The sequence below is a fragment of the Monodon monoceros genome, unplaced genomic scaffold (assembly GCF_005190385.1).
Source record: "Monodon monoceros isolate NGI ecotype Baffin Bay Population unplaced genomic scaffold, NGI_Narwhal_1 Super_Scaffold_3, whole genome shotgun sequence".
Lineage (NCBI taxonomy): Eukaryota > Metazoa > Chordata > Mammalia > Artiodactyla > Monodontidae > Monodon > Monodon monoceros.
The window spans coordinates 63,565,655-63,592,770 of NW_021703780.1; the positions used below are offsets into that span (position 1 = coordinate 63,565,655).

At 59.4% G+C, this 27,116-nt stretch overlaps 1 protein-coding gene across 1 annotated transcript; it reads right to left on the reverse strand.

The window, feature by feature from the left end:
• Positions 1-616: 616 nt before the first annotated feature.
• CELSR3 (cadherin EGF LAG seven-pass G-type receptor 3) lies at positions 617-27,116 on the reverse strand. The gene is made up of 35 exons (XM_029243351.1): positions 23,375-27,116; positions 21,168-21,818; positions 20,514-20,739; positions 20,172-20,287; positions 19,743-19,831; positions 19,478-19,635; positions 18,766-18,929; positions 18,387-18,512; positions 18,127-18,296; positions 17,516-17,701; positions 16,844-16,960; positions 16,289-16,460; positions 15,994-16,135; positions 15,775-15,895; positions 15,274-15,457; positions 14,862-14,963; positions 13,429-13,523; positions 13,001-13,210; positions 12,572-12,767; positions 12,150-12,305; positions 11,652-11,826; positions 10,884-11,051; positions 10,532-10,658; positions 10,238-10,444; positions 9,857-10,031; positions 9,512-9,624; positions 8,666-8,745; positions 8,007-8,130; positions 7,455-7,571; positions 7,202-7,350; positions 6,835-6,950; positions 6,373-6,531; positions 5,626-5,826; positions 3,942-4,833; positions 617-2,382 (listed from the first exon to the last, which is right to left on the reverse strand). The coding sequence occupies exons 1-35, from the start codon at positions 27,114-27,116 to the stop codon at positions 2,355-2,357; spliced, it is 9,954 nt and encodes a 3,317-aa protein (XP_029099184.1). The 3' UTR covers positions 617-2,354.

The window sequence follows — 27,116 nt, forward strand, 5'->3', positions numbered from 1 at the left end:
CCGTGGGGTATCCGGGTCCATGGGGCCTCTCAAGCCTCCAATTGAGGGCGCCACCCTCACTCAGGCTTTCCCCCTGAGACCTGGCATGTCTCTGAGACCGAAGGGGCTCAAAGGCCTCCCTTCAACGCTAGGCACGCAGACCTTAAAGGCTGCAAGGTTCCCCTCCGCCGCACATAACACTGGTCCGGCAACAGGCCCGTTCTGCCTGAGTTCTTGAGGAAGCAGCTCCAAGTCTGAGAGGCTGGCGGGGGGTCAGTGCTGTCAACCGGCTGAGGGCAGTTCCTAGGGTCGGTTTGAAGGCCAAGGCAAATGCCAGGTCAGGGCTGCAGGCCTTGCGGACTGAGGAAGCCATCATGTTGCTGCCTTGACCAGGCCTTACTCTCAGCACCTGTTCTCATACTTCAGGCCCAACCTCAAGGCGAAGGGACAGAATTCAGGATGAAAGAGATAGAAACCTGGTCCAAATCTCCAATGAAATGAGCTAAAAATAGCCGAATATTCTTGGGGAGGGGGGAGGGGGCAGTGCTCAGATTTCTCCCAAAGGTCAGCCCAGCCTGAATCATTCATAGCCACCCTCCTACCCCCCACCCCCAAACAGAATGAGGCAATAACCATTTTCTATAGAAGTTTATTCCCAAAACAGAGCGCGGCTTCACGGAACAATTTACACAGACAGGAAAAGGAGCCACTGGGCTGGAGGAGGGGGACGACCCCCAGAGAGGGGCATCTACAGAACCTAGGACATAGCAAGGACAGCCCCCTCTCCCCACAGCAGGCCCCTCAACCCTTCAAGGGCTGGGGTCACTCTGGGTAAGGAGAGCTGGGGTCCTGGCTGGCGGGATTTGGCACCAGTCAGTAAAGTGGAACTTTTAATCTCCTTGGAAACTGCCCCCCAAGAGTATGCATGAAGGAGGTGGGTGTCTGCAGGGACCCTCCACAACCCTGCATGGCCACTGTTCCTAGTGGGAAGAGGATGCCTACTCTCGAGGCCTTCTAGGCCTGCTGCTCAGCAGGAGACTCAGGGCTGACCTTTGGCCTGGGGCTAGGGCTAGGGGTTAGAAACCCCTCAAGATGGCCAGGCTCAGGGTCCTCACAGGTGGGTCCTCCAAGCCCCTCTCCCACTTTCTCTACCTTCACTTGTAAACGAAGGGAAAAAAACATTCTCAACTGTAAACAAAGTGTAAAAGTTCAAAGTTTTAAATTGTAAACAAAGTTGAATGTTTTAAGTCTTGACCTGTAAACAAAGTAACAAAATTTAAAAGTCCCCAGTTCTGGACATCAGACAAAGTAATAAAGGTGAGAGTTTGTGAACAGGGTCCTAACAGTCATTTTTCCCTTTACAAGGGAATAAGGGAGGGATGGAAGAGTCACTTCCTGCAGCCCGGGTGCCTAGGGCCAGGGAGGCTCCTGTAAACATGGGAGGCAGTGGCACCTACATTCTGAGTCTTTAATCCCCTTGTTTTTGCTCCCCTTGCTCCCCCTCCTACCCCACCCTTCAGAATAAATTCTAGCAGGGGGCAGTGTCAGGGAATTAAATGGCACCACACACAACTTTTGTTCACAGCAGGGGCAGGGGCTGTGACCCCTCCATCCACCCTCTGCAGGAATGTCTGAATAGAGGCCTGAGCCCCTCCCCACGGGAGAAAGGGAAGCCTTGATCTGTAAACATGACATCTGCTGCTCCACCAGCGATCCACAGCATCAGTCCTGGGTCATAAGGCAGTAAGTGGCAGGGACTCCACATAATAAACACACACATCCATGGGGAGGGGCGGCATGAGCGAGCCCCTGTGAGGAGGTCAGAGGACCCCTGTTTCCAAGACCAACCCCCAGTCCCAAAATTTTGGCCTGTGGGACATCCAAGAAAAAGCAAAGACTAATTCTGCACTTTGGGCCCTGACAATATTCAGATCAACTGGGGAATGGGGCGGGGGGAGCATTTACCCCTCCTGTCTGAATCCACCCTAGTAAGATGAAAGAACAATTAAATTGCCAGGGACCCAAATGGGGCGAAACTCTGCACCTCTTTCCCTCTGTCCCCCTCCCCCTCCCAGCCCAGCCTCAGAACCCCGGGAGACAGAAAAGCTGAAAAATAACATAAGCATATCTCTCTGGTTACAAAGGTACAAAACGTATAAAAGTCCTCCCTTCAGCTCCCTCATTCCGTGCACCTGTTACGCACTTGCTCACATGCTCACAGACAGGCATGGACAGTCAGCACTGCAGCAACAGAGAGAGCTGGGGGGCGGGGGTATAGGAGGCTGCCATGGGGTCAGCCCCCAACTCCTGGAGTCTCTTCTGTTAGCCCAAATCCTCCACCGCCCTTGGCTGGTCCTCAGCTGCACGTCTGCCCCTCAGGAGTGACCCTCACTTCTGGGAACTCTGCAGAGATGAATGTGGAGATCGAAGGTGGTTGCTGAGAGTCAGGTGCCTCTGGACTCCCCCACCAAACCGGACCTGGGCCACCTCTCCCATCACCTTCGCCTCTCAGTCCCTAGCGTGCTTATGCCCATTCTGGGGTTCTCAGAGCCCTTCACCCATTGTGGACCCCCAGACTCACCAGCAAGGCCCCTTGGCTGGCCACCAATGTCTTTTCTCTAAGCACTTAGTGAGCACCTACTATGTAAAGACTCTGTTAAGCACCTAACAGATTTTGTCTCAAAAATCTCCACACCTCAAAGAGTTTGCTACCACAGACATACTTTGCAGATGAGGAAACTGAAGCTCAGAGAGGTCAAGTGTGAGTCCAGAGCCTGAACCCCTGCTCAGTTACCCCAGCCCTCGCCCAACAGTCGGACCCTAAGGCTGGGCTGCAGGAGGATCCAGGTGGTGCTCACAGCTCCCTCTCATCCCCACCTCAGCATCCTTCCAGAGCCCTGGGCACCAGGACCCCAAATCTCCTGCCCCTCTTTCCTTCCTGTCTTCTCCCCCATCTCTGCTCAGGTTTTTTGTTGGTCTCCTGCCCCAAACCCAGGGTCTCCTTCCCTCCACCTACAGAAAGCCTTCTCTCACCCTACAGACCTCCACAGAGCCTGACCTAGCTGTTCCTCCTCCTTAAAACCCAACTCTGGGGGCTTCCCTGGTGGCGCAGTGGTGGGGAGTCTGCCTGCCGATGCAGGGGACACGGGTTCGTGCCCCGGTCCGGGAAGATCCCACATGCTGTGGAGCGGCTGGGCCCATGAGCCATGGCCGCTGAGCCTGCGCGTCCGTAGCCTGTGCTCCACAACGGGAGAGGCCACAACAGTGAGAGGCCCGCGTACCACAAAAAAAAACAAACAAAAAACTCAACTCTGCTTTTGGCTTCCAAGACCTGGTAATTCCTGGCTCCTCCCCACTCCGTCTCTGACTCCTGTACCCAGCTGCTTCCCAGGTATGTCTGCCATCCCCTACTCTGAGATGCACCGGGTCCCAACTCATTTCCTGTGTGTCCTACCCCACAGTGCCCATAGGCAGGAGAAACTTAACATTGACTGAAGGCGTAGGTGAATGAATGATTTCCTCTCAAAGTAAGTTCTTCAGCCTGGCATGTAAGGCACCTACATCCTGGCACTACTTCTGGTCCCTCCTTATCCCATACTACACCCTAAGCAAAGACTCCTCGCCTCCCTGCCCCTTCCACATACCAGGCTACCTCCCGCTTCTAGGCCTTGGCTCCTGCCTTCCCCCCTCCACTAGCTCAAGCCCTTTGGAAGGCACCTCACTCTCCTCCTTAGTCCAGGAGGTGCAGGCCCCAGTCATACAGCCAGCAAGTTCTTGCTAATCACCCCATTCACTGCCAAGATTTCTGCCCTCAGGCTGTGGTGCCCTGGCTGCGCAGCGCCTAGGGTAGCCCATGCTCTCTGCCAAACCCCACCCCATTCTGTGGCAGGATACAGAGCAGGGTGCGTGGGAAGTTGCCCTAAACTGATGGGGGTCTGAGCAGGTGGCCAGACCCTGCTTACTCTGAGTCGGGTGACAGCTCCGAGATGCTGTGGGATGTGGCAGAGCATGGCGTGGAGGGCCCAAGCGCAGAGGCTGTGGCAGAAGGTGTGGCAGCGGTGTGAGGGCCCGAGGGTGTGCTTGAGGACTGCACGGCGGCGGAGGAGAGAGCTGAGGAGTTGAAGGAGGCGAGGATGGAGGAGAGAATGTCCAGCTGTTCTGTGGAGGGGCCGTGGCTAGGGCCACTGGCTGGGTCTCCCCTAACTCTGAGCAGCTGCGGGGGTGGCCCAAGGCCTTCTCGCGAGGGGTGCCGGCTAGGCACGTGGTCCAGCCGCTCCCCTGAGTTCGAACTCTTGGACAGAGAGTCCAGGGGCCGGGACGGCAAGAGGGGGTCCCTTGAGAGTTGCCGCTGGGGAGACAGGGGCAGAGGTGGGGCCTGTGGGTCAAGGTCCCGGGCACCATGGGGCGGGGGCAATGTGCTCAACCACTCGCAGGGCGCCCCTAGGTCCAGCGTATCCCGTGACCCAAAGCGGCCAGCCATGACACCAGGGTAGTCCCTGGGTGGCTGCCTCCGTGGTAGGGTGCTGCCCCGATCCCTGGGCTCCAGACGGCCTGGCACGGCATCCAGGCGTTCCTGGGAACCTGGCCGACTCAGGGGACGCAAAACAGGGGCAGGGGCCTCCTCCAGTCGTTCACGGCTCAGCTGCCGCCTGAGGAGTAAGTCCAGTTGTTCTCGGGAGGAGTAGCGGCTGGCTGGCTGTGAAAGGCTGCCAGTGCCCCCTCCGGCATAGATGCGACCATAGGAGGCAGCTGGCACAGCACGGTGGCCCAAGGTGGCTGCACGGCACCAGGACAATTCAGGGGCGCCCCGGGTCTGTGGCACCAGCGGGTACTGCGATCGGTTCTTCAGGATGCCTGTGGGAGGAACGAACGGGGGACAGTGTGTGTATGGGGGCCAGGAACTTCCTGGGTTTAGGGATGCAGCAGCCTCTGGAATCCCTATGACACAGGGTTGGGGGCAGAAACCCTTCGGGGAGGGGGTACAGAGGCCGTTCCTGGGAATCCCAGAGAGGCTGCAGGATAGGGGTAAGAGTGAGGCAGTAATCCCCGGGGTCAGGACAGAGGCAGTCCCCGTGGTGCAGGGGTAGGGGCAAACCTCCCCCCAAGGTCAGAGGAGGGGCAGCCCACAGGTCTGGTAATGCAGGCCAGGGTCAAAGAGGCAGGAATCCCCAGGGTGGGGGCAAGAGCAGTCCCTGGGGTCCCTGTGATACAGGGGTGAAGGGAGAAACCCCTTGAGTTGGGACAGGGACAACCCCTTGGGGCCCCTGTAAAGCAGGATAAGGTGGCAGAAACCTTCCAGGTTAGAGCAAAAGTTCTGAGATCTGGGGCAGAGCAGCCCCTATGGTCCCTGCAAAGCAGACTGGGGTTGGGGGAGGGCGAGGAATCCCCCAGGTTGAGGCAGGAGTGGCTTCTGGGGTCTCCGTGGTGCAGGCCAGGGTATGCAGGGCAGTCAATTCTCAGGTCAGGATGAGGCAGTCCCCTGGGACTGTGAAGCAGCTCAGAGGAACAGAAATGCCCATATCAGAGTGAGAGAAGCTCTCAGGATCTGTGTGAGGCTATTTGGATTAGGAGGATGAAATCCCCTGGCTCAGGGCATGGGCAGTCCCCAGGGTCCTTGAGGCACAGGCCAATGTCAGGGATCCATACCTTTTCTCTGGCGCTGGGCCTGACCCAAGGAGGTTTCATCTCCACTGGTCAGGGCCAGGTCCAGCTGGTTGTTGTTGGCTGCGTCCTTGCTGGTGTCCAGTCCCAGGCGCCTTTCAGAGCCCCAGGTCTGCAGAGCACAGGGAGCAGCCTCACATCCCCCCAGGGCTGGCCAGTAGGACAAGAGATCATTGCCATCCACATCTGTGGAGCCAGGGCAGATAATAGGAGTCACCCCAGTGACTCACAACCCCTGTGATCCAGACTCAGTGGCCCCCTAACCCTAATGACTCCTGAAATCTGGGTCTCTCTCATGAAGCAGAGGTAGGAATAGCAGAGTGTGTCTCAGAGATCAATGGAATCATCCAGCGCGGGGGATACTGATAAGCTCCCCCTACTCTTGACTGGAAGTGGATAGAGCCTGGAGGTGGGGGAGCCTGACGGCTGAGGGGTCAGGAAGACCAGGCTGAACCTCAGCCCTCAGGGAAGAGGAGGGGCTGGAGAGATGACATGTCACCCTATAACATCCCTGACCTTGTTCTTCTGTTGCCTGGGCCACTCCTGGGTCTCTAGCCAGCAGAACTCTGCTGGGAGGCTGGATGGGGAGAGGTATGTGGGGGACCAGTGATGACCCCAGGTTCCCAATAAGTCGGTCCCAGGAATCTTCAGGGGATAGCAGGCTTTCTGAGTCACACCAAATGGAATATGGGGTATCTCTTGGTCGCCCATGGGGTCAGAGGGCCCCATCACCTTTGGGGTGTGTAAGGAGCCTCTCACTCTGGGCTGCCCGGCAGAGTGGACGCTGGAAACGCCCCCGCGTCCGGCCATTGTCCTCACTTTCTGAGGATGGGATGGACAGACTTCTCTCCTCCTCCAAGGACAGGTCACTGTCAGAGTCAGAGTCTGCACCTGGAGTTGGGAGATCAGGAGGAAGACACAGTGGTGGCCAGGGGAGGTGAGGGACTTGGGGGTCTCGAGGAAGGCTATGGCAAGGGGGCTGGGGCCTTGGGGAGAGAGCTTGGAGTGGGGCTAGGGACAGAAGGGCTGGGACTTGCCAGGAGAACCAGGCCTGGGTGGGTAGATGCTTCCTGGGGCCGTGACCTCAGGGGAGCTCACCCCAGCATAGTCAGCTGCTGCTCCCAATTTGGGGCAGAAGAATGAGGAATGGGGGAGAGACCCTCTACCTCCCTCCTCCTTGGGCCAGGCTCCCACCTCCAACAGCATCTCGATGGAATATGGCCACATCCAGGTCAGTGGGGCCAGCGTGAGCCTGGAGGCCGTGGTCAGTGTGGTCGGCAGCCGAGCCATGTCGAACCAGGACGTTGTCCCTGGAAATGCAGGAGCCCCCCCATCAAAGAGGGATGGGATGGGGTGCTTTGGACACAGGTGTGTCCGTGAGTAAACAGGTGCATGTGGAATGGCTCTGAAGGCACCCCTGGGTGTGTGGCAGGAGGTATCTGGGGCAGAGGCAGCAGCAGAGGCCCAGATGGCTGAGATGGCTGGAGCCACCCCAAGGACCTGGTAAAGTGGGGCTGGTCTGAGCTGTGTGCCCCCCTCACGAGGAGGCCCCTCCCCTCACCTGAGGTAGCTGCGGCCCCGCTGGCTGTCTTGGTCCTGGGTCCGGCCAGAGCGGGCACTGCTCACTGAGGAGATGGTGGAGGCGCCCAGAGTGATGCGGATGAGGCCGCTCTCCTCGAAGAGGGCCGTGTTGTTGTAGGCCCCGGGGCCCTGGGGAGGTGGTGAGGACAGGAGTGTGAGCCAGCCTGGAGAAGCCTCAAACCCTGGCCTCCCAGGACCCCCACCCTGACTCCCTGGCCCTGAGAGCCCCTCACCGTCCCAGGCGCTGGCCTGGCCTCCTGGGGCGCTGCCTTCCTGCCCAGACAGGCTGGTGTCCAGGCAGCCCGAGCATCTGCGTTCAGGACACAGAAGAGCAGCAGCACCGCCAGGCCCTGCGGGTCAGCAAGGATCATTGAGGGGATAGTAAAGGTCAGTGAGAGGTCAGAAACAAGGCAGAGGTCAGAGTAGGGCCACAAGGGGGTCAGCTAGGGCTGGTGTAAGTCACTGTGGGTCAGCAAGTGGGATCGGTCATTGCAGATTAGAGTGAGGCAGTGAGAAGCCCAAGGGGGGACCCAGGAAGGGAATCAGGGAAAGTCAGCAGACGCAGTGAGAGGTCAGAGTGGCATGAGTGACCGGGGTCAGTGAAGGTCAATGTGGACCAGCAAGCGGCCAGGAGCCTCAGCACTGGTGAAGGTCAATCCAGGATCAGCAGTAGTCTGGTGTCAGTCATCAGGTGGGAGTCAGCTCTAGGCCTGGGGTCAAGGCCCTGGGCCCCACCCTACTGAAGCCCCATCTGGTCCAGGGTGAGGGAGGGGTGCCAGAGTTACCTGGAGCCCACAGAGTCCAGCGTGGAGGTAGTGGAAGGCCAGGATGCTGTGGTTGACCGCCAGGAGGCCAAAGAGCCAGGAGGCACTGACCAGTAGAAGGAGCAGAAATGAGCTGCGAAGGGTCCTGCCGTGGGAACGTGAAAGGACACAGGACATGTGAGGGTCACGCAGGGCTCACACGGGAGACATGGGAGGACACGCAGGGTCACGAAGAGGACACCCAGGGGACATGGAGGGAAAGAAACTCACACAGAAACATGGAGGTCTCAGGAGGGCACTAGGGGAGTCTGGAAGTCACAGAAAGAACCAGGAGAGTACTCAGGGAACCATGAGGGGACACGGGGAAAGCAGACTGAAAGCGGGGGGTGGGGCATAAGAGAAGCATGGAAAGTAGGCGGAAATGCACGGGGCAAAGGGCAAAGTGAGCCACCAGGCCTTGGGAGATACTGGAGAGACAGCAGGGCACAGACAGACCTGTGGGGCCAGAGTAAGGCAAGGGCGCCAGAGAGGGACTGCAGGCCAGGGCAGATGTGACTTCATCCCCCTACCCAGAATCTGGAGCCCAGCCTGCACCAGGGATGCTCTGGGAACCCCCAAACCCCACCCAGGAGAGGGCTGCCATTCTAAGATCCCCCACTTCCTCCAGCCAGCCAACTCACAACGCAGAGGTCTTCTTGGCCTCCCTCTGTCCAGAGGAGCAGGATGTTCGGGCAGCGAGGAGAAACATCGTCCCATTCATCTGGACCCGTGGCCAGACATGTGGAACAGGGGCAGGGCAGAGAGAGACAGAGATAGTGAGAGAGACAGGGACAGAGAGACACTAAGACTCAGAGAGAGAGGCAGAACCAGTGAGAAACATACACACACACACACACACACACACACACACAAAATACATAGATCAAAAACAAAGAGAAACAGAAGAGGGGGGCTTCCCTGGTGGCGCAGTGGTTAAGACTCTGTGCTCCCAATGCAGGGGGTCTGGGTTCGATCCTTGATCAGGGAACTAGATCCCACATGCATGCCGCAACTAAGAGTTGGCACGCCACAACTAAGGAGCCGGAGAGCCACAACGAAGGAGCCTGCAAGCTGCAACTAAGGAGCCCATGTGCCACAACTAAAGGAGCCAGCGAGCTGCAACTAAGGAGCCCGCCTGCTGCAACTAAACCCAGTGTAACCAAATAAACAAATATATTAGAAAAAAAGAGAGCGAGAAACAGAGGAGCTTAGAATCATAGAAAAAGTCAGAGATAGGGAACCAGAGAGGGACTGAAAGATGGAGGTGGAGAGAGAGACAGATGTGGGGAGAGGAAGCCGAGTCTCTGACCCCACACCTCCCACCTCCATGCCAGTTGGGCAGGAACAGAAATGGAGGCTAAGCCCAGGAAGCCTGCAGACTGCCACCTGGCACCCTTCAGCTGATACCACCACACCTGCTGCAGGGCGGCCTCCCGCGACCCCCCACCAAGGGGAGTGCAAGGTGGCACTGAGTGGAGGGCACTCACCATGATGACAAGGACAACAGGGCCTGCAAAACTCCAGATGAGGGGCTCGTGGATCGAGATCCAGCAGAAGTCAGGGTTCCCGTAGCCCTCAGGATCCAGGCCGACAGCCAGGCCTGTTGGGGAGAAGAGATAGGACAGAGGGGATGTATTCTAGAGCTGCTGACTCTCTCACGTATGGCGAGAAGCTGGGGTGGCGGCAGAGCAGCCTCCTCCCTGAGCAAATGGCAAGGGAGATTGAGGTTGGGGTCATGATCAGGATTGGGGGCAGGGGCAGGGGTCAGGCCATGTGATGGATGGAGGTCAGGGGTCACAGGCCTGGTTGAGGCCAGTGAGCAGGGCCCTCACCCAGCAGCACAGCAGGGACACCCCAGCCCAGGGCGTGGTAGAAGCGCATGGCGCCGCGGTCCACATTGCGCGGCTCGACCTGCATGCGGTAGAGGTGCAGCCCCTGCACGAGGAGCCACGCGAAGGTGCTGAGGAAGAAGTAGTGCAGGAGGATGGCAACCGCGGTGCACAGCAGCTGAAGGCAGGGTTGGGGGGCGTCAGGACCTTTCCTGCCACGCCCCACCTCTGACCCCTAAACCACTGCACCTTACCCCAGGATCCTGCCCCAAACCCTGGCCCCAACCTGAGCACCCCTGATCTCTGACCCTGAACTCTGGCCCCAGGCCTTCCTGGGCCAGGTGAGGTCATCAGGACACAGGTCCCCTGGCCCTGACCCTGCACCTGGTTTTGGGTCCTGTGGATCCCCAGCAGGAAGAGGAGCTCTGCCACTCCCAGGGCAGCAGCCACATTGGCATGGATCCCACGCATGTTGGACTTGAGGCTGCGCAGGCTCAGCAAGACGGCTGCAGTCAGCAGCAGCGCGGCCACAGACACTGCTATGACCACATGGGTGAACACAGCCAGCAGCTCCAAGTCACCCTCCAGCCGCTGTGGGGACAGGGATGGTCACTGGGGTATTGGGCACTCCTGCCCTTTGACCCTCCCACTTCCTCAGGACTCTGAACACAGCCCCACCTCACGGGGAGAGGCATCCATGAGGACCCCGAAGGTGCCCGTCCGGCTGCAGCGACACCGTGCGTGAGACCCGTTCCTGTGCACCAGCTCACAATCCCGTGCTGTCCACATGCCGTGCTGGTCCGCCCTGTGGCCACAGGGTAGTCAGACCTACCATCCCCTCTGGGGAGTGCCCCATCGCCAGGCAGGGGTTTGTGAGAGGCAGTGGGAGGGGCCGAGGGTGCCTGGAGTTGGGGAGCAGCATTCCTCATGGGTCTGGGTGCACAGGGGCATTGGTGGGGGCCCCAGGGGCAGGCTTGGCCTCCCAGGGGCTACCAGGGGGACCAAGGGTTTCCAGAGTGGAGGTCCTCACGGGCCAGGCGGGTCCCACTGCACGCAGATGGCCTTGCTGCGATTCGCTGTCTGTAGCAGGCGGAACTCCAGGCTGATCGGGGACTCTAGGACACCCCTTAGGAAGTTGCGTCCATGGAACACAGCCACACTGACCACCGGGGAGTTCATAACAGGGTTCTGGGGAAGCCTGAGGAGACAGCCCACCTGGGCTTGGGCACTGCTGATCTCCCCAGGCTCTGGCTGCCCACCTCACTGTCTTCATGTCACTTGCCATGGCCCACCCAGAGTCTGAGATGCCCTAGAGTGGATGCTGTTTCTGAGAACTCTTTTAGCCTCTGTTGGGCTGCTTCAAGGCCAGGAGTCCATGGCCTGGTTCTGCAGAAATGCAGCTGAGAGGCTTCAGACCCACTGCCCACACTGGAGTCTGAAGCCCAAGCAGCTACAGACTTTGCCTCTCAGTGCCCTCCCTTCCACCCCCGGCTGACCTCCTTCAGTCAGCCAGTCTTTGCCTATCTCCATCAGCCAGTTTGCCTGTCTGTCTGGCTCCTGTATCCTTTATGTGCCTGGCCCCAGCTGTGGCTCTGTGTCTATCTCTTCATTTGCACAACTGCCCAGGACATGATTCACATGGAGCCCAGCATGGACAAGGCTCCCAGAGTCATGGGCAGGAGCCTCTCTGTATGATTGTGAACCTGCTCATCTGTCCACCAAAAAAGGGGGTGCTAGGCTGGGGAGAAGCTTGCGGGAAGCCCAAGGGTGAGGAGCCTGGGAGTAACTCTACTCATACCTGGCACCCCGGCGCTCGGCCTGGAACTGGGCAGGGAGCAGCCCCCCTAAGGTGCGGTAAACCAGGAGGATGACGATGGAGATCCCAGGCTCAGGCTCGGGCTCTGGGGGGGCCGGCGGGGGGGCCACACTCGAGGTGGTGGAGTTCTCCATGCTGCTGCCACTTGTGGACAGAGCTGCCAGAGGAGGGGGAGGAGTCACTGTCAGTGACCCCTGACCCCAAGCACCCACAAACGCAGCTCTGAACCCAACCCAGCATCAAGCATGGGAATCTCTTCCCTTTGCAGGTCCAGAACCAGGGTGGGTGCAGAGAGCAGAAGCCCATGAAGGACACATGGGTCCCCCCAGCGCTGGATCCTGACTATCAAGGCCTGGGCGAGGTCACCTGTGGTGAGGGGGAGGGTCTGGCAAGGGGAGAATTGACAGTAGGGCGACATGGCATCTGGCTTGGAGGGCAAGGAACCAGGATCTGGCCCATGGGTCACCCCAGGGCTCTTACCTTCAGGTGGGGACAGCCGTGGTGCCTGGGAAGGGAGCAGCACGTGTGTGTGAGGATCCCAGGCATCCTGGCCCCGGAAAAGGTTGCTGTGGTAACGAGGGTAGCGACGGGTCCCCCGGCTGGGACTGGGGTGCTCCATGCGGTCAATGCTGAGCACTGCCCGGGAGGAAGAGGGGTGAGACCCATCAAGGATCTCCTCCCTGTGCTGAGGGTCCCACTCCCTCCTCCTCCCATCCTGTACCCAAGTTCCACAACCCATAGCCTCCTTGCTACCAGCGCAGAGCCTGTCCCTGCGAAGCGCTGAAGGTGGCAGCACAGCCTCCTGCCACTAATGTTGACATCAATAGCCCCCAGCCCCTCAGACCTCCAGGTCCTTGCCCTTTCACGGCCCCCTGCCCCGCCCCACCCTACCCTCCACATACTGATGTTGGGTGTCACCAGCCCCACGGGATTCAGGTACGTGAGTTCCATATTCTTCGCGAGCGTGGCTGCGTACTCCTCCAGGTGCTGCACCAGCCCGGCGCTGCCTGGGGAACCCCCAGGGGCCCGCTGCCCCAGCGCTGCCCACAAGTCCCCAGTCTCTGGAGCAAGCAGTGCAGAGCCGGCCCACAGCAGATTCTGGGAGGAGGGAGGTGAAAGTGGGCCCAGCCAGGTGAGGATGTGTGAGGGGACAGGGCATGCCTGAGGGGTCTGGCCAGGTGCTCAGAGAGGTCCCAGTAGGGTATGGCTCTGGAGGGGACAAGGGGAGAGAGAGAGAATCCAGGGCCTTCACTTCCCCGGGGTTGGGAAGGGCCTGAGCAGAGGGGCAGGGGTCAGGGCCAGGGCATCGGGAGCCCAAGGTGTAGCCCCACCTCATTGAAGTGGGCGTCTTGTGTGGCTGTCAGCCCGAAGCCCTGCTGGTGACTCTCAAAGGCCAACAGATGGGCCAGCAGGCGGGCAGTGACTCGGACATCTTGGCTGAAGTAGTGGTCAGTGTGGCCAGTCACCTCCCGTAGCCTCTGAGCCAGCTTCTTAGCCTCCACTGTATCCAGGACTGTCTTGTTCAGCTCTAGGCCATCCAGCTGCCAGGACAAAGATGGGGATGGTCGCTCTGTGGTCACTTAGGCCTTTCTCAAAAGCCTCACAAGAAGAAGAGTTTGGATTAAAGGGCAACTGGGAAAAGCCCAGGAGGTCAAGGGCTGGGGCATGATGTCTGGGGCCCAGCACAGGCCTAGGGAGACAGGCCAGGGCCAGAGCCAGGGCTGGTCTTGAGTGCAGGGCAAGGTCTGGGCAGTCTCACCAGCAGATTGAGTTCTCGAAAGGCAGGGGAGGTACAGTTGAAGAGGTCAGGCTCCAGCCAACCCTGGTCCTCGTCGCATAGCCGCACAGCAGCTCCTGAAGGCAGTTGACCCCTTGTCAGGCCTGGGGCCTGGACACCTTCATTGAGGAGGTGACCATAGCACCCTCCCCTACCCCAGGGGGAGCTCTGAAGCAGAGACCAGGTAGTAGGCATCCACGGCTGGACCCCTGGATAGAAAAGCCCCAGCCCCCAGCCCAGATGGGCCCCAGGCGCTTGTCAGTCAATTCCTGAGGGGTCTGTGGACCGTTTCGAACCACCATGACATAAAGAAGAACACAAGGGCAGGACTGTGTGTGCATGTGCACCCAGACACACACACACAGGCCAGGACAGCTTCACAGACATGTGGCCCAGGGCAAGGACACAAAAACCAATGCTCACACCTGCACACGAGTAGATGTGTGGCCCAGGACAAACACACAGATACACAGTGCACCCCCAGGAGAATTCTGTGACCAAAATGAGGTGGGGGTGAAAGTTCTCACACAAATTTTAACTGCCCCAGTGGTGACTTTGCTGCCAACTCTCCCTTACCTGTGAGATTGGAATTAGAGTTGAATGAGAATTGACCTGGGCCTTAAGAGAGCTTGTAGCCACCAGCAAGAGGCCCCCTGACTTAAACACAGAACCCCCTCCCCAAAAGACAGACACAGACGCGTGCACAGGCACAGAAAGACACGCACAAGAGCATGCACACGCAGACAGTCTCTGTCCAGCCACTGCAGAGACCTCAAGCAGCGGGAAGGGTTCTGTGAGGACCTCAGGCAACAGAGAGGAGTCTGTGGGGTCCTCAAACAGAGGGCAGGGGTCTTTCAGGACCTCAGGTAGTAGGGAGAGGCCTGCAGGAACCTCAGGAACTGAGAAGGGGTCTACAAGGACCTTAGGAAGTGTGTGTGTGGGGAGGGGGTGTCCTCAGGCAGTGGGGAGTGGTCTCTGAGGACTTTAGGCATCGGAGAAGGGCCCCCAGGGTCCTCAGACAGTAGGAAGGGGCCTCCAGGGGCTTCAAGAAGCTGGGAGTAGCTTTTAGAGACCTCAGGCAGTGGGGAGGGGTCTGCAGGGACTTCAGGCAGCAAGAGGGATCTGTAAAAGCTCTGGCAGTGGGAGGGGGCAGCGCACCTAAGCAAACACGTACCCCTTACCTGCACCCCGCAATCCTGCCCAGAAGCCAAGAGAAACAGATGGAGGCTCAATGAGGATGTGGGGAGGAACCCAGAGCCCCTAAGAGGTAGGGAGGGGCCCACATCGACCCCTACCCCACTCCCACCTCTTTGTAGGAACAAGGCCAACCAACTCAGGAAAAGAGGTGGCTCCAGCAAGTCAGAGGTCAGGCCTACCCCGACCCTCAGCTATTTGCCTGTCCCCCAGGTACTCACCCAGAGCCCCCCGAGGACAGGGCACTGAGGCCAAGACACCAAACTTGGTCTGAGGCCACCACACACCAGATCTCAGGGACTTGGGGCAGGCGTCATAGAGCACTAGGGAGGAAGGAGGCACTGAGCCAGGCAGCCAGGGGCTGGAGCAAGGGACAGCTACATCCACTGCCCTCCACCTACCCCAGGCCCACTGCCTACCACTCTGCTGCTGGCCTCATGGTAGCTGGCCCATCAGATTCTGTGACAGGTCCTCAAAATACTTGGGGCAAATGTGGGAGTGCCTGGGTGTAAGTGGTCTCCCTCAGAGAAGCCTCCCGGAGCCCCTACCCAAGAAGCCAAGCATGCCATGGGACTTGGTGACAGCGTGCCAGAGCCAGCCCTCTATATGTGGAGCTGGGTGGAACCTGCTCACCCCGGCAGCCGCTGGCTGTCACCTCTGCAAAAGGACTGTCACAGCTGTTGCACTGGCGGCCAAGGGCTCCTGGGCGACAGGGGCACTGCCCGCTGTGGGGGGCGCATGAACGTGAGGTGGAGCCCACAGGGTAGCAGTCACATGGGAGGCATGAGTCGCTGCCCCGCGGTCGGTAATGGAATTCCTGTTTGAGAATGGGTCAGGGGCCTGAGGTCAGAGGTCAGGGCTTAAGGTAGGGGTCTCAGGTCAGGGCTTGGGGAATGAGTGGAATCAAGGGCAAAGGGTCAGGAGAACAGTGCTCACAGGCCAGAAGGAAGACTGGCCTCAAATGAAACATAAGAGAGGGGTTAGATGTCAAGGACAAGAGATGGCAGTTAGGTCACGGCATAGGGGTAAGAGGTCAGGGGCTGAATCAGGTGGCAGAGGTCAGCAAGCTGGATAAGAATCACAAAACATGTCTACAGAAGAGTTAAAAGGTCAGGGGACAGGGGACAGGCGCACCTTGCAGTGACACTGCCCATTTGTCTTGTTGCAGTTGGGGTCAAAGCCCTTATGAACGTCGCAGTTGCAGGGGCCACACGTTGGGCTCCCCCACCAGCCCCGTGGGCACTGTTGGTCCATCCTGGGGTGGACAGCCACGTGAGACGCCTCCACCACATCTCAGTGACCCTCCCTAACTCCCACCAGCTCTTTCCATCATCTCAGCCCCCAGCCCCTTACCTGTGCTCACAGTGGTGCCCAAAATAGCCACCTACACAGTCGCAGGTATAGCCATGGGGGGCCCCAGGGAGGTGCCGGCATGACCCCTGATTCTGACAGGGGTTCAAGAGGCAGGCGTCCACACAGCCCGGGCCATAGTAACCTGCAGGTTGGGTCAGGGAGCTCAGGACACTGGCCACAGAGCATGGGAGGAAGCAGGCACCTGTCCTTCTCAGTCCCTGCCTCCTCCAGGCTCTCCAGGTCCCCCAATCTTCACCACGAGCCCCAAATCACCCTGCCCCCACCCAGGCCCCACCTGGCCAGCAGGTACAGGAAAAGGTCTGCCAGAGGTCTCGGCAGTCAGCATGGGGTGGGCAGGGCCCAGATGCACAGGCGTTGGTCACGACACAGCCAGGTTCCACGTTCACTCGGTGGCTCGGGGGAAGCAGGGCTGGGGAGCCCGAAGGCGTGGAACCAAGCCATACTCCCTATGGACACAGCCAGCAAGGGGTGAGACCCATGGCAAAGCACCTTAGCCCCAAGTCCAGCAGAGCCAGCCACCTGGTCTGATGACCCCTGACATGCAATTTCCCTACAAACCCTAGACCCTGACCCAATGGTCCCAGTTCTGTGGCCCCATGGGACCCCTAATCATGTGTCCCTGACACAGGCCTCTAATGGCCCTTGATAATCTAAGCTAGACTCTCACCTCCAACAGCACAGAGAGGCTTGATCTGTCTCTGATGGCTCTGGGTCACCACTACCCCTATGCCAACCCCCATGTGAATGCAGCATTTCAGGTCCCAAGGCACCTCTGATCTCTGACCACTCACCCTACTGCCCCATATCATGTTCGCATGCTGACGCTCACCTGAATACAGCCAACCAGACCCTTAGAAGCCTCCTCTTCACTGCTGGGAGGCAGGCCTCCCACATGGAGTCGCTTTACCTTCAGGCCCTGCAGCTCACTCCCCACCGCCAAGGTGTCCTGGAGGAAGAGGACAGTCAGCACTAGGGGTGTGGGGTGGACCTGATGGACCCCTGCCCTACCCCAGTGTCAGTTTTGGCTTTATCCTAGGCCTTATCCTGCACCACCATGCTCTGTCCCTCTGGCCCAGAGGACTGGTCTGGAAATGAAATGCTCCCGAGTATGGAGGACCTGCTGGAGCATGGGGGACGGGTGACAGGAAGTTTTCAGTCCAGAGCTGGGCTCAGACTGGCCCTTCTCTCCTGGACCCAGAACAGACCCTAAAATTCCATGACTTTGAGCTGGGAGGATCAGGAGACCAGAAAAGGTTTCCAGAAGTTTGGCAAAGTGCTAGCTGCAGAGGTACCCCAAGAGTAGGCCAGAAATCTGCGTAGCCTCCCTGACATGAGGAGGGTGTAGCAGAGTGGGCTCAGAGCGAGGACATGAGGAGGGGGACTCGGGGGAGAATATCAGACTATGTGCAGTGGAGGGAAGTGAGAGGACTAGAGGTGGGGTCAAATGAGGTGGGTCTAGTCGGAGGCTGAGAATGGACCACCCCAGGGTTAGAGGTCAGACCTGGAAGAGGCTAAAGTCCAATGAGACCATGAGGACATGGTGGCCCCGCCGGCCACCTGGCTCCTCCTGCAACTCCAGCCGCAGATCATGCCATCGGCCATCACTGACAGTCACCTGGTCCAGGAGGAGGTGGGCAGCACGGCCCGAGCCCCTGGTCACTGTCACAGACAGCAACCCCCGATCCAGCTGTGGGTAGAGAGGCACAGCCCTGGGGTCAGAGCCCCAAGTTTGGCTGGGGCTAGGAGTATCAGGAGGTGAGATCTGAGGGCTCAGAGGTCAGTACAGCAGGGACAAGGCTATATTTGGCACATAGGGCACTGTGCCCAGGGACACTATGCAGCAGAGAGTGACGTTAGGGGGCAGAGGTCAGGACGAGGGGTCATGGATTAGTGCAGGTGGCACAAGAGAGCTATGCTGGTATGCTGCACCTGCAGAGGATATGATAGTGGGGAAGAGGGTCAAGGGCCTGGGTCCAGAGCAGGGTCAAGTATAGTCAGTACACCTGGCAGAGAAGTATGCTGTGTGACCAGGCCTGAAACCACAGGAATGGTGCTGGTGCCTTAGAGATTGAGAGCTGAGGGTCTAGGGAGGGGTCAGGAGGACAGACACACCTGACAGAGGAGTGTGCTACGTGGCCCAGCCTGGACTTGCATCAGGACCCCCTGCTTCGCCCGTGTCCGAAATGCCAGCCCCAGGTACCACGGCACAGATACAGCCATGTCATTTCCAAAGTCCCAGCTCAGTGTGCCGTTGCCACGGAAATGGTGGGGATGGGCCATAGCTGGTGGGATAAAAGGAGGAGGGTCACAGGCCTCACCTCAAGAACAGAATTTACCCTGCAGGCTCCTCCTGCCCCAGGCTGCCCACTCACTGAGCCGACAGTCTTTGCCTCCGAAGCCCACAGGGCAGTCACAGCTGAAGCCACCCCAGCGCTCTGAGCAGAAGCCGCTGTTCTTGCAGGGGCCTGAGTCACAAAAGTGCAGCTTGGCCTGGCAGCCTGGGAGAGGAAGGTACATAGAGGAGGTAAGAACACAGGGTGGTGGGGGGCGCAAAACACAGAGGTCTGGGGGGCTGAAAGTGGCCATGATCTTAGCCCCATGTTCTCTCGGGGGGTAGAATTGGTAGGACTCAGGTCCTAAAGGCTAGGCTACAGCGTTCTGCTTGCCAGGAAAGGAGACAAGGAGGAGGTCAGATTTTGAGTTAATCCACATAGCTTTCCACCCTTTCCCTATGATGAGGACATGGCCTACCTGCCATGGTGCCGTTGTTTGCGACAAAGGATGCCATGTCCACTCGACGGCCATCAATATGCAGGTCCCGCATGCAGCCAACAAAGTCCTTGTGGGACACGGGGAAGTTCTCGGGAAGGTTGGGGACACCCCCCAGGAGCAGAGGGCCTGTCAGGTCCAGGGACCTGGGGGTCAGAGGTCCAGGTCATTGGTGGGACTGGGGCCAGGGTAGGTTTGCTCCTGGTGAGGGGCATAGGAAATGGAGGGGGTAGGACTCAGAGGGTATGATGATTGAGCAGGGAGGGTAAGATCAGGCTGAGGAAGGAACTGGAGACTTACTTCAGTTGCAGGAGTGCAAAGGAGAGTTTATGATGGGCAGATGGTCTGGGGAAAGGTGGAAGAGGCTGGGGTTGAGGATGAGGATGAAAAAGGGAGGCATTTGGGTGGCTGGGGGAGGGAATGGGGTCAGGTGGGCTGTGGGGCATTAGAGAGAGTGGAACCTTTGGGGGAGTGGAACCTTTGGGGGAGTGGGTGCCTGGGACTGTGTGGGAGTGGGCAGTCTGGGCAGAACACAGAGAGGGAGGTTAAGGTGAGATGGGGTTTCAGCATCCTTGTGGGGAGAGGGAAATACGGTGGTTTGGGGAAGGATGGGGAGTTTGGTAGGCAGTATTGGAAGGCTTGGAGTGGGCTTTGGCAGGCAGAAGGCTTGAGGATCAGGGGCTGGGGGCCTCACTTCTTGGAGCTTGTTTGTGTGCCAGCAGCCGCGCATGAGTAGTTGCCAATCTCAGCACCAAACTGCAGAGCCACAGCCATGTCGCAGTCATCCACGCTCAGCACAGCCACCTTGTCCTTGGAGGGGCCCTGAGCACCCCCCAGGGCATCTGTCCGGGGCTAGAGACCCAGGCACACCACTCAACAGGACCCCCAGGGTGACCCCTGAGGGGCAGAACCTGGCATCCCAGCTCCCCCCATACTCCCATGCCAAGGGTGGTGCCCACCTTGTTGTAGTATCTCAGATGCACTGTGTGCCACTGCCCGTCATTCAGGCCCCCTGGAACTGTGGGGCTGACCACTGTGTTGGACTCACCTGTGGGGTGGATGTGTGTGGAGGCTTGTCTGGAGCTGCTAAGTCCCCCTCCTCCTCCCGCCCAGTCGTGCAGGCACTACTACTCCCAGGGTGACCCTGGATGCATCAGATAACTCTCCCCACTGGTGGCCACACTGGCTGGACCAGAGTGCCTTTGGACAGGTAGGAGAAGCACACACTTCGTGGAGAGATGGGCTTTCCCATAGGGAAAGTGGTCCTCACTGTTGTCTGTTGGGCGTGGAGGTGTGTGTTCGGGTGTGCCCGTGGGGCTTGCACCCCTCATCCATCTCACCCATACATGCACCCACTCGCGCCCATACTAGTCCGCGGGGGCACCCACCGGTGGAATATGTGAGTCTCACTTGCCCAGCCACGAGCTCCAGGGCCAGGAAGTCATGCTTCTCGTTCAGGCGCCCGTTGTAGAAGAGCAGCCCACTGGGCTGCACTGTGGCGAACCTGGGGGGGTGGGGCGCGTCACAAGCCGGACCCCTCCTCACACCCACCATCCCTGTGACAAGAAGGTTTGAGGGAGCTCACCCAGGCTAGGGTGAGAGAGGAAGTGGTGAGAGAGGGAGGGGAGGGGGCGGTGTCCTATGGGACGCCAGGGTGGGGCCGTCAGGAATCTGGGTCTTGAAGGTAATGGGGACCGCGTGCAGGCGCGCAGATGCGGGCGGGCACCTACGAGAGGGACAGCGTGAGGTGGAAGCGCTGCCGCAGGCCGCGGAACATGACGAAAGAACTGGGCGGGAAGGAGCGAGCCGCCACTTCGCAGCGCGGACCCTCGAAGGCGCCGCCCGCCGGGCACTGGCAGCGAAAGCCGCCGTCGGGCCCGTTGGCGCAGGTGCCCCCGTTGCGGCAGACGCCGGGCACGCAGCGTCCGGCCTCCGTGTCTAGCTCGCAGTCTTCGCCTAGGGGTCAAGCCGCAGTCAGAGGCGGTCAAGACCGCGCCCGCCAAAGCGCCAGCGGGCCCCGCCCCTCCGAAGGCCACGCGCTCCAGGCGAGCGCCAAGACCTCTGAAAAGTCCAGCTCCCTCAAGTGGGCAGCCCCTAGTTATACCTGACCCCACCCTCCCTCCCCGCCTGGCTGCGACCACGCCCCTCCCATGGTCCCGCCCTGTCCACTACCGCGGACCTCAGGGCCCCGCCTCTGCCTAGGGCCACGCCTCCTTCGCTACCTCGGCCCCACCAAAGCCTATTTCTTCGCGGCCTTAGGCTCCCTCTGGGCCAGGTTCTACCGCTTCTGGACTAACGGCGCCCAAATCGACCCCGGTTGGCTCAAGAGTGATGCCCAATCCTCACTTGCACTGCAGGTTCACCCAGCCCCGCGCCCTGCTCACCTGTGAAGCGCGGGCGGCAGACGCAGGTGTAGCCGCCCTCGCGCCGCGCGCAGGCGCCGCCATTGCGGCAAGGGTTGGAGTAGCAGAGATCGAGCTCCGTCTCGCAGAAGTCTCCCGTGAAGCCTGGGGGGCAGCGGCAGCGCAGGCCTGCGATGGGCTGGATGGGTCTGAAGAGCGTGGAGGCGGAGGCCAGGAAGGGCGCAGAGGAGTCAAAGCGCAGCACGGACACACATTTCATGTAGTTCTCACAGGGCTCGCGCAGGCATACGTTGTCGTCGAAGGGCAACACGTCCAGGAGAGAGCGGGCGGCAAGTGCGGCTCGGCGCACGTACAGCTGCTCCTGCAGCTCCTCGGAGCTGAACCAGGGACCTGCAGATCCAGCCCCGGCCCCGCGTGGCGCCAGCGCTGAGAAGCTCACGTTGAGCACGGTGCCCCCCACGTCTGTGTCGTTCTGGATGTTGAAGATGAAGACGTCCTCGGCGGGTGTGGCAAGTACTGCGGCCACGCCTTCCAGGAAGTGGCCTAGCAGTGGCGAAAGGAAGCGTTCCTGCCACATGTTCTCAAGGCGCACGGTCAGGCTGTTGGCCAGCAACTCCTCCGTGATGATGATCACGCGCAGCACACACTGTGCCGTCACACTATGTAGCCCATCTGCAGGCGGAAGTGGGGGAAGTGGTCAGTCTGGGGTCAGCGGCTGCTCCTCCCTGGGACATAAGAGGGCTGGGGCCAGTGACTGCTCAGTCCCCCAGCACCTCTGTGTTAGCAGGCTGACCATGCCAGGACACAAGGAGGTCTGAAGCTTGTGATCACCAACTCTCTCAGCATCAAGGTGTCAACAAGTTGCTGCTTCCTCTTGCCTCCCTCCAACACAGGGAAGGGCCTGAGCCAGGGATCAACCAACCCCGCCTCTGCCCCAACAGTGCCCATGGGTCAGCAAGTCATTCCTCCAAAAGCACACAAGAAGGTCCCTAAGTGATCAGTAACCCACCCTTCCCCAAGTTATCATGGTCAGCAGGCCAATCAGGACAGAAAGAGGAACCAAGGCCACTGACCACCGACTTTCCTTCCCCTCATCCCCCAGCATTGCAGAACCAGCAAAACATGCCCTCCAAAAATATCCCTCTAGGTCAGGGATCACCCATCCCCTATCTCTGGTCAGTCAACTGCTTTCCCAAGGCACTAGAAGGGTCCCTAACCCTGTGACCACTCAACCTCATCCCCCAGAACCCTGGGTCAGCAAGCTCCCTCTCTCCAGGAGGGCCTTGGACTCTGGCCTCCTCCTCAGCATCCTTGAATCAGCAAGCTGCCCATCACCCCAGACCTGGGTCCTGTGATTTCAGTGCCCACCCCCAGAAATGAGCATGAGGTGCTTATATGCCTTGTCTCCAGACCCTAGTACATACTGGGTGGCCAACAGCGATGGTTGTCCAGTGAATTGAGGGATGAATGTGCCTTCGTTGGCAGTGCCAGGAGTCCATGCTCCAGAATTGGGGAATAAGCACTGGTAAAGTCTCTCCCAACCCCTTCAGCCTCCAGTATTCAGGACTGCAAGAGCTTCTCCTGCCTGCGCTCTCCTATGAGGAAACAGCTTGTGAAGGCCTGGGGACATGGCTGCAGAAAAGAGGCAGGTGGACCTCTGGACATTTCCCCAAAGGGCAGGGCCTTAGTCAGCCCCTTCAATAGCAGCCAGGTCTGCTCTCTGCCTGAGGCTGCCAGAGTAAACTGCTGTTCCCAATCACTAAACTACTGGCCTCCCTCTCCTCCACAGATGGGCTGAGGGTCATACCAGACCCAAAGTAACCCTTCATCTGAACAAGGATGTGGTGTGGGCTGACTGGTCTATGCTGGCTTTTCCTGGGACCTCCAGAGCATTACCCCAGGACCTCTAGCCTTTCAGAGGGAGGGGAGCTATCCCTAGATTAACAAGCAGACAGTTCTTTACAGTCAGCAGACAGTTCTTTACAGTCTTTATGGGGTCTGCTAATGCCCTAGAATCTTTGGGGTTCTGTGGAGACTGCCCAAGACCCTAAACAGAGACTATATGACCCTAACCTGTGAGGCAGATCCTGTGGGGTGCAGGAACCCAGAGCTTAAGGGATTCTTGGAAGGCTTGAAAAATCCCTCGTTGGTTTGAAGTGCCTTGTGGGGCCCCTGAGGACCTGACAGGCTGAGGTCACTGGCTCACTTGATTAACCCCCGCCCCTCACCTGTGACAGTCACCAACATGGAGGCCACCAGTGGGCGGTTGTTGTCTAGCTTGCGGCTGAGTCGAAGCTCCCCGCTGGTCTGGTTGACCACCAGCAGCTGCAGCTCATTGCCCCGCTCAAAGGAATAGAAGAGGTGGTCAGAGACATCAGGATCGTAAGCAGGGATGCGCCCAATGATGCCTGAGGGGAAAGTGTCTGAGCGGTTGGATACATAGTTGTTGAAGAGGATCTGGAAGTTGTTGAGCACAGGGCTGTTGTCATTCTGGTCAACCAGGCGGACGTGCACAGTGGCCCGACTGACCAGAGGGGCTGATGTGGCCTGCACAACAATCACATATTCTTGGCGAGCTTCATAGTCCAGGTCAATGAGTGCTGTCAACTCTCCAGAGAAGATATCCATTTGGAACAGCTCAGGGATGTTCCCCTCCACAATCTGGTACATTATATGAGCATTGGGGCCTTCATCAGGGTCCACTGCAGTGATCTGGGCTACCACCGAGCCCACAATGCTGTTCTCCTTCACTCGCACCTCAAACTCCTCAGCTGGGAAGACTGGTGCATTGTCATTAACATCCTGCACCGTCACCTGGATGCTGACTGGAGTCCGAAGAGGGGGCACACCTCGGTCCACTGCATAAGCAGTCAGTTCATACACTGGTACCGCCTCCCGATCTAGCCGCCTCACTGTGCGGACAATGCCAGAGGTGGGCTCAATGGTAAAATCTCCATCCCCATCTTCCCCATTCTGGAAAGTGTACTGGACCCGGCCATTGGCATGAGCATCCCGGTCAGTGGCTGAGATCTGCAGGATACTGGTGAAAGGTGGGGCATCCTCAGAAACCAGCCCTCTGTAGTGGGAGGCCACAAACTGTGGAGGGTTATCATTCACATCATTGACCATCACCTCCACATAAGTAGTGTCTGCCTTCTGTGGGATGCCATTGTCCCGAGCTGTAATAGCCAGTGTGTAGGTCATCTGGTCCTCATAGTCCAGTGAGGCCTGCAGAGTAATGGCCCCTGAGTCTGCATCAATGCGGAACTGGGGCAGGTTATCCTCCAGGAGATAAGTGATACGAGCATTCTCACCCACGTCATCGTCAGAGGCACTGATGACCACCACGGTGCTACCCACTGGCCGATCCTCATTCACACTCACTGAGTAGTGGGCACTTTGAAAGACAGGCCGGTGAGTGTTGGCATCTGTAATGTTGATGTGCACATAGCAGTGATCATGAAGGGCACGGTCAGATGCAGTTAGCACCAACTTGAAGTAGCGTTCCTGCTTGTAGTCCAGTGGCAGAGCCAGTGTCACCAGACCTACACCGCCCTGGGAGCTGATGGCAAAGCGATTCCGAGTGTTGCCTCCTGTGATCTGGTAGCTGATGGCACTGTTGGCATCACGATCTACAGCAGTCACACTCACCACACTGGTGCCCACGGTCGCATCCTCATTCAGTCGTAGGTGGTACTCCTTCATAGTGAACTCAGGGCGATTGTCATTAACATCCAGCACAGTCACTGTGACGCTGGCTGAAGCTGAGAGTGGGGGTGAGCCATGGTCTCGGGCCTCCACACCAAAGAAGTAATGCTCCACAGACTCACGGTCCAGGGGACCACTCACAGAGACCCAGCCAGTGGCACTGTTTATCACAAAGGGTGTATCAGATGCCACACCAGTTAGGGAATACTCCAATCTGGCATTCTCTCCATGGTCTGCATCCACTGCCTGAATGTGGATGACTGAGTGGCCCAGGGGCGCGTTTTCCAGGACAGAGACCTGGAAGGGCGTGCTGACAAAGATAGGAGTATGGTCATTGACGTCGACCACCTGGATGCTGGCCAGGCCTGTGTTGTTGGACAGTGGTGGGCGGCCTGCATCCTGAGCCCGGATGCGCAAGGCATACTCTCGCTCTGCCTCAAAGTCCAGAGGTGCCACCACCTGGATCTCGCCCGTGAGGCTGTCGATGGCAAAGTGGCCACGGCTGTTGCCACTGATGATGTTGTAGTGCACCAGTCCGTTGGCGTCCTTGTCCCTGTCGGTAGCCGAGACGCGTAGCACCACCGTATGGGGGCGCACATCCTCGCGCACCTGCGCCACGTAGCGTTTCTCGCTAAACTGGGGCGCATTGTCGTTCTCGTCCAGCACGGTTATGTGCACACGTACAGTGGCAGAGCGCGGCCCGGGCTCTTGTCCCTGGTCGCTGGCCTCCACCACCAGCTCGTAACTTTCCATGTGCTCGCGGTCCACGCGACCGCTGGTGCTGATGAGCCCTGAGCGCGGATCAATTTCGAAAGCGGCAGAGGCGGCGGCGCGCTCAGCTGGCGGCCCCACAAAGCGGTAACGCAGGTTGGCGTTGGGGGGCGCGTCACCGTCTGTGGCACGCAACTGCAGGATGGGGTAGCCCTCCTCCACGTTCTCGCGAAGCGTCTCCCGGTATTGCGCCTGCTCAAATACCGGCGCGTGGTCGTTGCGGTCGGCCACTGTCACGGCCACCATGGTGGTGGCCGAGAGGCGCGGCGAGCCATGATCCTGAGCCGTCACGCGCAGGTAGTGGCGATCCATGCTCTCGCGGTCCAGGGCAGCCTCTGTGCGAATAAGGCCGCTCTGCGGGTCGATGCTGAACAGTTCCAGAGAGCGGCTGTTCATGAGCGCAGCCAGCGAGTAGACTAGGCGTCCGGCCTCGCCGATGTCCGGATCCTGCGCCACTACACGTAGCACCGCGGTCCCCGCCGCCTCATTCTCGGGCACCAGTGCCTGGTAGTTGTACTGCGGAAACTGTGGGTGGCGGTTCGCGGCGCGACGGGGGCGGGCCCGGCTCGCTGGGGGTATTCTCCAGGCTCCATGCTCGGTCGGGCCCCCAGCGGGGCGCGGCCTCGGGCGCTGAGGGAGGAAGCGGCGGCGGAAGAGGACGCGGGAGCGCATGCGCTCGGGCGTTGGCTCGGGAGCTGTCCGGGACTCTCGCAGTGCTGAAACAGATGCGGAAGCTGTCCTCTCCTTGCGAGGTGCTGAATCCAGCCCGGGGCCGGATCCCACGGCCCCGGGAGGGCGGTCCGGCCGGGGCCCTGTCCTCCTCGCTTGGGATGTCGCGGTTCTCTCGCTCTGACCCCTGCGCCCTGGCGCCCACAACTCCCCGCAGCAGCGCGTGGTTCCCACTTTTTTGGGGGCGCCTGTCCCAGTATTCCTCTGGGAGAACACCGGCTGGGAACCACGGGGCCGAATCCGAAGGTCCGAAGGGAAGGGAGAGCTGTTCTCTGGTCCCGGTACCCCTGGGGAAAGGCGTTCTGGCGACAGACTATCTCTTTGCAACGGCCCTGTCCGCCCGCAAGAGGAGACCTCTGGACGCCAGCATAACAGAGACCCTGGTCCTTGTCCTGTCTCCTGCCCGCGGCTGCCAAATGTCTTGACTCCATATTCCGCTCCCAACCCCGGCTGCTCAGGGGGCCCTCGACCGCTTTGGTCGCTTTGCCTTCCCCCTCGGAGCCCCACGAACACAGGTTTCCTGACTCCCAGGTCAGGCTTTCCATCCTCTCGGACCCTGGGCGACTCGGGACAAAGAGCTAAGGCTCCGCCGCCGATCCGCGCCCCTGGCCCCGTTGCAGCAGCTACCCCCGGGTCCCAACCTTGGCCCCCGCCGACCCCCAGCTCCTCCCGGCTAGGAGGGAACAAAGAGAGGAGGAGAAGGAGCAGGAGTAGCGGGGTGGTCGGCCCCCTGAGACCCCACCACGGCTGCCGCCTCGCCAT

Bases quoted from the DNA above. Each gene is read 5' to 3' on its own strand.
- CELSR3 (XM_029243351.1), bottom strand. From the start codon at position 27,116: ATGGCGAGGCGGCAGCCGTGGTGGGGTCTCAGGGGGCCGACCACCCCG. The intron at 19,636-19,742 runs GTGGGCACCACC...CTGGGTCTCTAG, and splicing joins ATCTGAGATACTACAACAAG to CCCCGGACAGATGCCCTGGG. The intron at 13,524-14,861 runs GTGAGTACCTGG...AACTGCCTTCAG, and splicing joins CTGTCCTCGGGGGGCTCTGG to GAGCTGCTGTGCGGCTATGC.